General features: G+C 40.7%; 1 protein-coding gene across 1 annotated transcript; it reads left to right on the forward strand.

Annotated features, from left to right (window-relative positions):
- Positions 1-36: 36 nt before the first annotated feature.
- FASTKD2 (FAST kinase domains 2) lies at positions 37-12,703 on the forward strand. The gene is made up of 12 exons (XM_075093734.1): positions 37-102; positions 745-1,530; positions 1,940-2,043; positions 3,469-3,577; positions 5,118-5,241; positions 7,499-7,638; positions 7,934-8,106; positions 8,497-8,660; positions 9,657-9,878; positions 10,799-10,883; positions 11,971-12,085; positions 12,556-12,703. Exons 2-12 carry the CDS (start codon positions 853-855, stop codon positions 12,673-12,675), a joined length of 2,034 nt encoding a protein of 677 aa, XP_074949835.1. The 5' UTR covers positions 37-102; positions 745-852; the 3' UTR covers positions 12,676-12,703.

Here is a 12,703-nt window from a genome sequence, read left to right on the forward strand (position 1 = left end):
CGCGGCGGTTTGTCCCTCGGCCCGCACCGTCCCTCTCGCGAGGCTCGCCGAGAGCGCGCGGAGGGGGGGGTGTCTGGGTGTCTTGGCGCCGCCGTGAGCGAGGTAACAGCTACCGGGCAGCGGGGGCCTGGTGCGCGACTGTCCCGTCCCGTCCCGTCCCGTCGGGATGCCCCGCCGCTGCGCCCTGGTGTTCCGAGGCGGCGCGGAGCCGCCGAAAGGCTTCTGTCCCCTTGGCGGCGGGCCGCCGGCCTGCGCCACCGGTACCGACCCCTCCCCGGGGGTTCCAGCGTTCCCAGTGCTGCGGAAAGCCAGCCTGAAACTGGGAGGCTCTGCCCGCCTGGCGTCCCTCGGGCTTGGGAGCGCGGCCGAGGGTGCCGCGGCCTCCGGGCAGGCGGCTCGCCCGCGGACGGCGGCGGGGAGGGTTTGTGGCCTCACCCTGGCAGGGCGCTGTTAACCGGGGCTGAAGGTTGGCAGCGACACGCCGGAGCTCTGCCCGGAGGCGCGGCGGCTTGGGGAGACGTCAGCTGGGAAAAGGCTCTCCCTGCCGGCATCGTTCTTTGTTAAAAAGCGGAAGAAAAAGAGTTGACACCCAGCATGAGTTAGCCCTGTGATGAGATTTCTGACCAACATGTAGGAGACCCAGTAAAAGTCCCTGTGCAAATAACTTTCCAGGGATCTAGGTAATTGAAAATTTAAGAATTGAAAGTCTGGTAACTAATCCGTAATTTTCATTTGTTTTTACAGATAAGTGGTCTTATGCAGTTTCTTCAGGACTGTTTCCACTGGTAGAATTTAATTGGATCCCTTACTTTGAGTTGGCATTTCAAATCTATTCATGAAACATTAGCAAAAATGAATAATAAAATAAGTTATTTGTTAGCTACTGTTAGAGGTATGCACAGGTGCAATTCTGTGCTCACTCCCAAATCCTCAGCCATAACAAGAAAACACATTTTATGGATTGGCAGATACAGGGATCCCCTGGAAAATGTGAACTTCAGGAAGTTATTTTTAAATATTTGTCTGCAGGGATCATCTCTTCGATTTCTGTCTCAAAAGACAGATGTTTTTAGCGCAGGTGCTAAAATACAACCAGAGAAGAGTACAGAGGCTTTGGTGAGTGAGCAGGCTCCCCAGAGCTCCTTGGAACTTGAAAAGTTGGATGATTCTGGGAGCTTCCAAGCGAGGCATGTCATAGATCGTAGCGAGCCGTTCTTTACTAGTCTCCAGAAATGCACCTGTCCTTGTGATGTACTGGACTTGGCTTCAGAGTCTGCGGTTTCCATTAAGCACTTCACAAACTGTTTAACTACGGTGTGGAGGCTCTTCAAAAACCTCTCCGAAGACCAGCAGCGTTACGAGAAGCAGCTCATCTTTGAGCACCCAGCTTTTGTCAAGCTTTGTCAGCAGCTGCTGCGGGACTCCAGAAGGATGACGCGGGGTGACCTGGTGTTCAGTCTGCATGCTGTGGTGAACCTAGGTGTTCCTCAGAACACTCTCCTAGTGCAGACTATGGTGAGAGTGTGCCAAGTAAGTATCAGAATCCCTCTTCTGAGTCTGGGCTGAAACCTTGGGGCTAATTCTGGGAGGCTGTGCAACATCAGGGAGAACTGGGTTACCTCCCTGGTTTAGTTTGATTTTCCGTGGAAACAGGGCTACCATAGTTAATTTGTGTATACTTCTAATTACCTTAGTTTTTGAAACCACTGCCTGATTTCAGCAGATTTAACAGAGAAGTCTCAAAAATCATTACCCTTTTCACATCAACTAAATTTGACTGATGTGAGACCTTGCAGGTCACTGCAAAACTAAAGCTTATGAATTGACTTCTGGGGGGGGAAGAGACGGTGACAGGTACAAATTAAAAGGGGTCAATTTTTCTTTTTTGAAACTTTTACTGGTCTGAAGTAATCTGATATTGTGAAAACTCTTTTAACAGGAGAAACTCAATCAACTTGATAACCGATGTATCTCAGTTTTGGCAACTACTTTGGCAGGGCTGGATAAAGACAAGAATGTGAGCGCTCTTCGAGCTGGATTACAGTGAGAAAAATATATCTTTCACGTGTTCTTCATATTTAAATGTTGTTTGAATATATGTCTTAGAAATCATGGAGGGAATGTCTGCACATAAAAGGCATACTGTGGTTTTGGGACTGAAATGGTCACATGAGATTAACAGCTGTACAAGACAGTGATTTTTGGTATTGTCTTTGCAGTTTCAAGCAAAAAGGTTTCCTATGGCATAGGGTGCTAGACTGTGCTGTGGGGGATTCACATTCGACTGCAGCTCCGCTGCTGTGGTTTTTTTGTGATGTTGATCAAGTCACTTCACATATCTATGCCTCTGTTCTACCCCTGTGTAGGAAGGAGGTAATGAGACTAGCTTACTTTGTGAAGTAATTCGATTTGTCATGATGAAAGGTGCTGTTTAACAACTAGGGAATGTTTTCCTTTTAATTTAGTAAGTAAAAATTAAGAGGAAGACTAGTTTAGGCTTTATCTGTGCATTCAGCAAGGCCTTCTGTGTAGCACTTTATCAGAATAACTTTTGGCTGTAGTTTTTTTTTTTCCTGGGCCAATGAGGTGTATGTGGGTAACCAATCTGCTCACTCCCATGAGGCGGTTTTTACCGAGGCTGTCACAAAACTTGCCATGGATTAATACATTTGGTCCTGTGTCAGGTCCTGCTCTGAGAAGGTGGATGTGTTAGTGCTACGCAAAAAAGAGCTTCTGCTGGAAGCTCAGGTACATAGTTCTTGTAAGTTGGTAGGAAGCGGGAGATCCATCTACAGCTCTTTCTCTGTCTTGATGTCTGGAGCTCTTGTCCGCTTGCAGGAAGCTGCATCTGTAGGGATGACTTTCAGAGCAGTGCACTGCCGTAGGAAACGACATTTCATATTTTTGTAGTCGTGCAGGTATATTTAAGGGTGATTCAGGCATAACAATTACAACACCTGAGCCAGAAAAGGAGGTGCTGGGAATGCAGAACTCCTTCGTCTTGTGTTTACGATGCCTCTGTGTTATGCAGCCCACAGCACTGCTTGTTTGGGTTTTTCCCCTCGCTTGCCCCAAGAGGCTGTCAGTGTCTGTCCCCAAGTTTCCTAACTGTTTCAGAATGTGCCTAATGTGCTTCCCCCCCCCGCAGAAGGGTGTAATTCCTTGAGGCTTAACAGCACTCATGTCTGCACAGTGACATGTGCAGTCTGGTTAGGTGCCCCTGCACTCATCTATCAGGGCAACATTAACAAAGTATATATAATTATTTCCATGTGCAAAATACCTGTGCTGCAGCTACATCATGCAGAGTTATTAGCCTTGCAAAAAAAGGAGGTGGGAGAGGAGCAGGGAATTACAGCTTTACCTTGGGAGTACTTCGGTGAGGGAGGATGGGGGTACTGAAATGAGGAAAGCTCTACTAAACAGCTAGTCTCCCTGGCTCAAGCCTTGTGTGTGTTTCTTCATCAGATTACTAGTGGAGCAGCGCCTTCCAAGTATCAGAGACATCTTTATACTGCAAAACCTGATGAAATGCATGGGAGAAGATGCTCCAGTCTTTCTGAAAAAGAAATTAGAGGTAACTTTAACTGGAGGCTCATTTTTACTTTCACAAAGCCTGTGCTCTTGCATTGTTTGTAAATTGTATATGGTTCCTTCCAGACACTCAAAGAGAAAATATAACGGAAAGGTTAACTTCATTTGCTGGATGAATCATAGTCCACCTATATCTGCAGGAAGAACTTAAATTTGGAAGCTGGGAATATCCCACCACAGAAGGGGACAGAAGGCAGTCGAGATGGTACAAAGGGACTGAGGCAGTAAAATAGTGCCCTCACCTTTTGTTTGGGTTGGCTGCATGGCATTTCATAGAAGCACTTGCAGGCTGTTTCCTGATTCCCTTGCCCAGCTTGTGGCTGGAACATGAGAAGACAGAAAATTAGTCTGTGATGGGGCTGTGCCCAACACCGGTACAGGGTTAGAGGACAATGGCAGCGAGATGCCAGGAGAACTCATCTAGCTCATGGCCTTATCTTTCTCTGTGTCTGAAAGGTCCCCTGGGAAATACAGTGATTGGGAGCAGGCTGTAGGTTTTATAGCAGAGTGTACTGGGTTGCATCCACTGGTTTAAAGACACTTTTTGAAACCTCCTTTCAAACAGGGCCTGCCAGTGCTTTCATCACATAACTGAAGGGCTCTGAGGTCAGTTTGTGATAGCATTCAGGAGAAGTGAGGGAAGATACCACTGATGGGAAACTGGGCAAGAATATAGCAGTGCAGTGGGTTCATGGAATGTGTTAGATGCAAGTAAATTGTAAAACCTTGGACAAGGCACCACTTTTTACAAGATGGTGAGAAACTGGCTGAAGATGGGGGCAAACTGAGAGGAAAGTAACATTTTCACTTGTTAACTGAAGGGAGCTCTTAATTTTCTGAGCCTACAGGGTGCTGGTTTTAATACTGTGTAATTTCTGTTGTAGATGCATTTTGTATTTAACCTTTGATGTACATGTAGCAAGAATATTGTATTTTAATAGCCAGTATACTTTGTAGTCTCGTTTTTGCTGTCACTTATACCAATCTAATTACTGCTTCAATAAATGAAGTCTCTTCCGTGGCATCAGAGCTGACCTATGCCTCAGTCCACATTTGTAGCTGGGTGTTTATATTAAAGATATGCCACTTGGTGTGCTATTGGATCACTTTGAAGGCTTACAGCTTTCACGAGCATCCAGAACAGTAATTGGAGTACTTTTAAATAAGTCAGCTGTGCCAATTATATTTTTGCTACTTTTTTTAAGACTTGGTAGAAGATGTATATTCACAGTATGTGGAAATGAGCTTTACTGAGACTTCTTTCTTTAAAAAAAACATATAAAGGCAAATAGCTGGGACCTTGCATAGCGATGGGGCTGTAGAACACTTGATGTGCTCTAAGTGTGTATTAAGAAATTGAGAGTAGCTACTTTATGCTTTTGCTGTTTGTTGCTCCTTTTTCTTTCATGTAAGTCTGAACAGCCTAAGGAATTTGGAAAAGTTTTGGTGAAAGTGCCTTCACCAGAAAGCAGTGATAATATACCCGAAGAATGAAAGAATTAATAAACTCTAATTCACTTCAGATCGCAGTTTTGAAAGAGATAGACCATCTGACTTTCCAGAATGCTCTGCGTCTGTTTTTCGCTCTTGTTGCAATGAATTATTGTTCCATTCCAATCCTGAATGCCTGCAGTAAAAAGATCCAGGGTAAGTAAAAAATGTTTATTAAATTTCCCTTCCTTATGCCAAATTCTTCCTAATTATTGTCTAATCTCCCTTTTCTGATTTCCTTTAAAACTCAGGAAACATCTTCATTTTACAGGATATTATGGTAATGTGGAGCCATTTGACAAGGAGCAAGCCAGAATATTACTGATCGATAATGAAAGCAAATAGCTCTTGTTGTCTCTGCCCTTCTTAACATTTACCTCAATTATGTGTTTTTCTTTGCATTTTTTCTGCATGCAGAATTTAGGAAAAAGAATTCTAGCAACAAAAGATAGACTTCAGATAAACTTTTAAAACAAATCTGAATTGGAAGTGGACATCTTACAGGATGGATTGGTGGCTTAGCGTGATTAATTGACAAACTAAAGGGAACATAATGTTCCCCTGAGTAACTGGATTTAACTATTGAATGTGGCTTAATAACTGATGTCATGCTGCAGCCCAGAAAAAAATGAAATGAAAGCTAGTGCTTTCACCTTCGTACCTTTACAATACATTTCTTAAGTGTACGTGGCCAGTATGTATTGGTTCACACTTCAAATACATATGAATTTGTGTCTAAAAAACCATTAAGATAGGAAAATAGCATTCTTAACATAAATGAACCAGGAGTGGTTGGGCTGCCTGTACAGCCCTTATTTGTCCTGGTTGTTCATACATGTTAGGACACGGTCTTTAATTACACATAGTGGCTTCACCTGTAGGATTTTCACCACACTCAGTACACAGGCTAGATAGTATACACAGGGTGAGCAGTGACTTCATTACTTTTTTCTGCATTGCTTTAGTGCATGTTCTCAGGACTTACATGCTGCACATTGTGCAAATGATGCTCTGGGGACACAGTGATTAATTCCTGGACAGCAATTACGCCTATCAGAGGCTGGAGATGAAATAGGAAAAGAGGAAGTGGCACACTGTGGGGCCCACGGGGCAAAGGAATTTTCCAGCAGGTTTTCCAGGTCCTGTGCTGTTGCTGGGACTCAAAGTAGTCCCCTCTCCCATATCTGGGGACCTGACCAGAATGGTAATAACTGTGTACTTCATAGGTACTTCCTGAGTTAATTTTTGCAGTAGCAAGGGAGTGACCCAGTGGTGATATTAATTTTCTAATTATGCAGAAGAGAGCAATTAAGATCAAAGTGTCCAGTAAGATGAGATTCTGTTAGCCTGTTTTCTTTAAGAACACCTAGCATTACAAATCACTTTATTTGAGGCACAGCTCTCATTGGCTTTAATCACAGTTGTCAGCACTCAGCACTTCGAAAAATGAGGTAACAGTGTTTTATGCTGAGCCTGGAAAATCACTGAGCACAACTCAGAGGAGTTAAATTCAGTTATTTTCCTGCTATCCTCTTGAGTCCTCTGGCAGAGGAAAAAATAAAGTCTAGTTTTGATAGGTGCTGATCCTGCTACTGTAACTACGCTCTTTTCACTTGCAGTCACTGTCTTTTATGACACATATGCCCCTCATTGCAGCAAACAAAGCAGGATGTTCAAGAGAGCATTGTTCTTCAGTACTTAATCTTTTTCATCTCAGGATTAGGTCCATCTTGTGTGGCAAATGAAGCAGCAGTCCTCTGCAGAAGTCTGTTGTCATCTGGCCCTCAATCTGTGTCATCACACTCATATGCCAGGAGGTTACGTTATGGTTTCATGTTTTCCAGTTTGGCTTACACTAATGCTTTAGTGCTTGACAGCCTTTAGTGCTTTTTAGATACAGATTCATATTTGTGTTTTCTTCCTGTTTTGTAAAACCAAATGGGAAAAAAAATTAAATTTCATCATGTGCTAATATCTGATTAATCAGCAGCTTTAGATCCACCTCTTTGTTACTCCCTCAGCTGATGTGGTGAAGTGGACAGCCCAAAGGCTCAGTCAGTACTAAAGGGGCTAACCTGAGGGTTTCCATGCTGAGTGCAGGGAGGTGCTTAAAATCCAGAATCCTGGAACAGATGATGTTCTGGGAACACAATCTTCTTGTTTCTTTTGTTAATTTGTCCCCTTTTGCTGATTTATCCCTTCTGGCTTGATCCTGACTCAGTTTGGTTTCTTCTACCTCTCTTGTGTTTTAGCTCAGTTGACTTTGCCTAGCTAGTCTCGGTCTGTTCCACTGTTCCTTATCTAATTTTTTTTTCCCCCTCCTCCATCCCTTAGTCAATTGTCCCCACAATGTCTCCAACCTACAGCTTCCATTGCTTTGTATAATTTGTCCTTTTTTGCTCTTCTGTTACAGAGAACGTCCAGGATGCTCAATTTCGACAGTTAATTCTCATTCTAGAAGCTTGTTACAATCTCCAGTACCGTAATGTAAAACTGTTTTCAGCATTAGCAGACTATGTTAATTCTACTGCTTGCCTTTGGGACAAAAGACAAGTGAGTTTGAGACCAAATAATTTATAGTGGCACTAGCAGAATAGCTGATGCCTTCCATCTTACCTTTCTTTGTGTTTGTTTGATCTTTGGAGAACAGATTTTTTAGGAATACCAATCTGATGAAGTTGATACAGTTAAATTTTTAAAATGCTCTTTTATTTATTGATGAATAAAGAAATACAAAGGGTGTTACAGTTTGAAAAATATGCTTTCATTAAAAATGCCTTTTATGAAATCACCACATGGATCCACTTTACTGGAGTTCTTGACCTTGTAAAACTATTTTTTCTTTTAGATTATCCTTTTTCTTTCTGCCTTCGAGACACTTGGCTTCCAGCCTAGTGAGCTGATGGGTTTTTTTGCTGAGAAGGTGATAGAAGACCCTGAATTCCTCAACTTGAAAAACCTGTTGATTGTTCTCCGAGCGTATTCACGACTCAACTATGTTCCCAGAGGCCAAAAGCATCTGTAGGTTTTCACTTAGAATGCCTAATAATACATTATGTAGTCTTTATAGAGTAATGTATGGCAACTAGTATTTGATTTCAGTTGGGAAAGGGTTTATAGTCCTGTTTTATTAATGTGTAAGGTAAATCTGCTGCATCTTTTCACATTTTTTCTGCATAGGAATTTTTGTCTGTAATCAAAAATGGAGACCTTGGTCTGAGACTGACCAGGCTACTAAATCCATTGATAGGTAGCTGCATCCTCAGAGAAGAATCAAAAGCTAATGTTAGATTACACAACATATGGTTATACAAGTTAATAAAGATTTCTACCTTGGTTTTTTGTTTGAAATCTGAATTTTACGTAGCCTTATTTGTGTATTGAGATATGTTTCTTTTGCTTTTGGAAAAGGTTTTTTGAGACTCTTCATAGCTGCTTGAATAAGTACCTCCCTCAGATTCCCAACACAGAACTGCTGAAGGCAGTGTATGCACTTTGCATCTTAGGATATCTTCCTCATCGTGCAATTGATGAGCTGCTGCAAAAGGACAGCAGGGATGAACTTCTACTGTCAGGTCAGGCCTTACTTTGTCATGTTCTTGTTTTAAAAGAGATAGTCTGTCTCTGTATACAATTTGTTGTAGTTCTGTTAAAAGTTTAGAAATTAAAGAATGCAAACATGATTAATACTAAAGTTGAAGTCCTCAAGACAAAGCTAACATAGTGGTGGTGATCTAGGGCACTAGGTCATCAGGCTTACTGTCTCGGGCCCCATGGTGGCAACAGTTTAATAGTAGGTGTGTGCAGGGGGAGAAGTGAATATGAGATTTGTGGAAATGGTAGAAATGTGTAAGAGCTAGGGGTTCTATCTTCGACAGATGTTCAGGCATTTTTAAAAACACAGGAAATCTTAGCCTTTGTAAATCAACTTTAGTACCTAGATTCATGAATAAAAGGTTTTTTTCACTGCTCTGAGTTATGAGACGCTTGGAATGGTTTGTAGTAGACTTTTGCTTCCACATTACAATGTTCTACAGCCAGTAGAGTAGTTCAGTGGAGTAGAAATTCAGTGTAGAATAAAACACTGTGTCTTGCTGTTGAGCCTGCTGTGACCGAACCTGAAAGCTGTAAAGCTGTAATTGCTTAGAGTTTGCACAGCTTAGTACTCTTAAAGTACAGTTTCAAAATTATGGCCAAGTCTGATATCCCTTCTTTGTTTTATGAATAGCCTTCTAGTTGTCTAGATTTTATGAATGCTTTTTATGCATGCTCTCTCATTCCATGTTCTCCTTATGTCTCCTATAGCATGATAGCATGTGTACAGTAGGGGTGAAAGACTGGATAAATGGGCAGGTCCCAGCTGTAGACCGTAATATTATAATCAGTGAATTGATGATGTATATTTAACAATATATTGAAGATATTAAATAATATTCAGTGAGAAAACAATTGGGTTTTGATTCTTATATTGAAATACATTTGCTCTGCCAGAACAGACTGTAAATGACAATAAAATGAAAAATTCTGTGAGATGATACATGGGATGTAATATTTTTTATATCCTTTTTCAGATGGTCTTTACAAAGAACAAAAGGAAATGATGCTTCGCTGTGTGAAAGCATGTATGGAACTTGATAGCCCTTCTTTCACGAAGCCTGCATTTGTGCTGACTGAGAATCTCTCCTCGTTAGTATCTCTTAATCTCAGGAAGGCTCGGGAGGCACTGATAGAACTTCTGGGAGATGAGAACATGTTTCGGCAAAACGTTCAGCTGCCATATAAATATCATATTGGTATGAAGCCAAATCACTGGTCATATTCTTTTTAATGTAGATTTATAATCCCCAAAACAATAGGGTGGTAACAAATCTGTGTAGGGTGCAAGTGATTAAAAGTGTAACACTTTGAAGACACAATCTTTTAACAAATGATGTCCTTGTTTTGTGAATCTACTTTCTAGGATGCTTCTGTTAGAGTATTTAAATCAATTTACTAAAACTTTGATTGGTTATATTTACAAAACTGCTTTGGACTTTTTGTTAAGCATCAGCGAGCAGATGTTAATTGTACATAAATCCAATATGGGCAACTGTCTTAGAGAGCTGACATGTTAGTACTAAATCACATTAGAAGCAAAGCCAAACAGCAGCTGCCTTCTATTCTCTGACTTGTTTCTTCTCTGAAGCTCTGCCTGAGGTTTGGGTTCTACTTTAATTTATGAAATGGAATATGACCTTCTTTGACAGGTGATCATTTAATAACATTTGGTTTCTTTTATATTTTGATACTGCATAATTTTTTGACAGCCACCCAGCTTACCAGTTTTTCTGTATTTGTAATAATTTTCGTCCTGTTTCTAATGAGGAATTGGATTACAGGAAAATCTGAGTAGGTATGACAGGCTGTGATCAAGACTAGTTCCTTTAAACTATGATTTGACTCCCATGAAGTTATATCTACAGTTTCCAAAAACAGATGTTTATTTTCTGGAGATGTGTAAGCTGTAGCTGTTTATATTGGCTGCAGGGAGGGAAAAGCCATCAGTAATACATAAACTATTACAGAACGGCAATTAGAAACAGAGCAGTGATGGTATCTGTTAACGTTTTCAAATAAACTGTTAATCTGAAAACAGTTTAAACAGTTAATGTCCAAATGAGAACATTAATCACAACCTCTTCCAGTGTTAAATATTTTGTTGTTTTGTTTTCAGATTTTGAAATCGTAATGGATTCAGAGAGAAAGAAAGTGCTCCCAATAGCTGCAACAGATGATCATACTGACTCAAGTGTTCAAAGGTGTCTTTTTTGACTGCATGTTTTTTCTAGCAGGCTAGTTTTATTTGTATGCATTTCATCCAGTTACTTCTGTGGTTCACTGATTTGCAGAAGCAAAGTCAATAACTAACTGGTTATTTCTGCTTACTGAAATATACAAAAATTGCCATGACAGTTCAGAGCAACAACTCACCCAGCTCACTACTGTCTTCTAACAGAGGCTAAAACTTGACATTTCAGAGAAGGAGGCAGGAAACATCACAGTAATCTGATACTCTTGTAATGGATACAGGGTTTGAAGTATGACTGAAATTCCTTCCAAAAAATTGCTACATTATGGTTTTAAAATTCCAAGTATTTGTGCATCCAATTAATCATTCGGTTATTCTCTTAAGTCTTTAAACTGTGCATCTCAATGAGATGTTATGGCAATAAATTCAGCTGCTGAAATATAATTTGAATAAAAATGATAATCATATCCACATTTTAGGTGATTAATTTAGTCTTCTGTAGAAGAATGACCTCTCAGTAACTGAAGTGGGACATATATCATTTCAATAACGCTTACGTAGAGTTGGGTAATACTTCGCATTTGTGTGCTGGATCACTGCACAGCAGTGTATTTTGTATAGCTTGGTTTTTTGGAAGAGGAGAGCTAGTGAATTGTATAACAGAAACTCACTGTCAGGCTTCCAAGATATTCAACTTTCCTCACCCTTCTAAGTAAGTTTTTATGCCCGGAAGTAACTGATTCTGAATATTAGCAAAGGATCAAAGTAAATGCAGAAGCTGTCAAAATAATGTAGAATTTTGAATTATCTATTTCCTTCTCATTGTGGGAGAAGTGGAGATCTAAGGACTTCATTCTGATGTGGGTATTTGGGTAGTTGCTGGTACTTGTGTGAAGCTCATGGAATAAGAGAGGGTCTAAATTACTTAAGTCTGAAGGAGGGAAAGGATAATGAAACATGTGCAGTCCTGATATTTTTGCCTAGCGGAAAGACAGCTACGTATTCTGCAGTGATAAAGAACATCATTGTATCATTGTCTTAAAAATGCTTATTCTGCATTTGTACAATGGAGTCTTCCCTACTCTTCTTGGTTGTAGATTGGCTTTTCTCTTTGTTCCTCTGGCTGCCTTCTGTGTGGGTACTACACACCCGCAAGGGAAGCTGGGAATGAAGAAGCGGCATCTAAATAAACTGGGCTATCATGTGATTCTGGTAAGAAGAGTCCTGTTATTCACTCTGTTTCAGTCCTGTTATCAGCATAGTGATGAGTATGTTTGTTTGGTACAACAGGCCTTGTAGGGAATGGTGAGCCTTCTCTAGAGTGGTAATTGTATATCATCTCTACTTACAAGGTAGTGGTGGTGTCACTAGGGAGAAAGGACAGAGGAACTCTAAAAGACAAAGACAAGCTACCACTTAATCATTATCACCGAAATGAATATAATCATAGTTCAGAAAGAAGAATATCAAGCCACTGAATTGCTTTGCACTTAAAAAAACCCATGTGACTTTGGCTTAATTCCCTGATTTTTATAAAATGAATGATTTGATTCAAGTCAACTTGTTTTCAAAGTACAGCCACTCCCTATGGCTGTCTCATCACTGAGCACTTGGTTTGTGGGACAGGGTAGTTTGCTAAAGCCCATAGAACTAATGTACCCTTTCCTTTTCCTTTTTTCCAGGTCCTGAACAAGAAGTTTCAGGAAATGACAAATGAAGATGCAGTTGAGTTTTTGAAAGGAAAAATATATTCAGAAAATGCTTTGCCTTTTTCTGAAGTTACTGTGCAGGATAATAATTAAAATAAACTAACAATTTTGGGTCTCTTCA

Source organism: Phalacrocorax aristotelis, chromosome 5 (genome assembly GCF_949628215.1).
Source record: "Phalacrocorax aristotelis chromosome 5, bGulAri2.1, whole genome shotgun sequence".
In the NCBI taxonomy this organism is placed as follows: domain Eukaryota; kingdom Metazoa; phylum Chordata; class Aves; order Suliformes; family Phalacrocoracidae; genus Phalacrocorax; species Phalacrocorax aristotelis.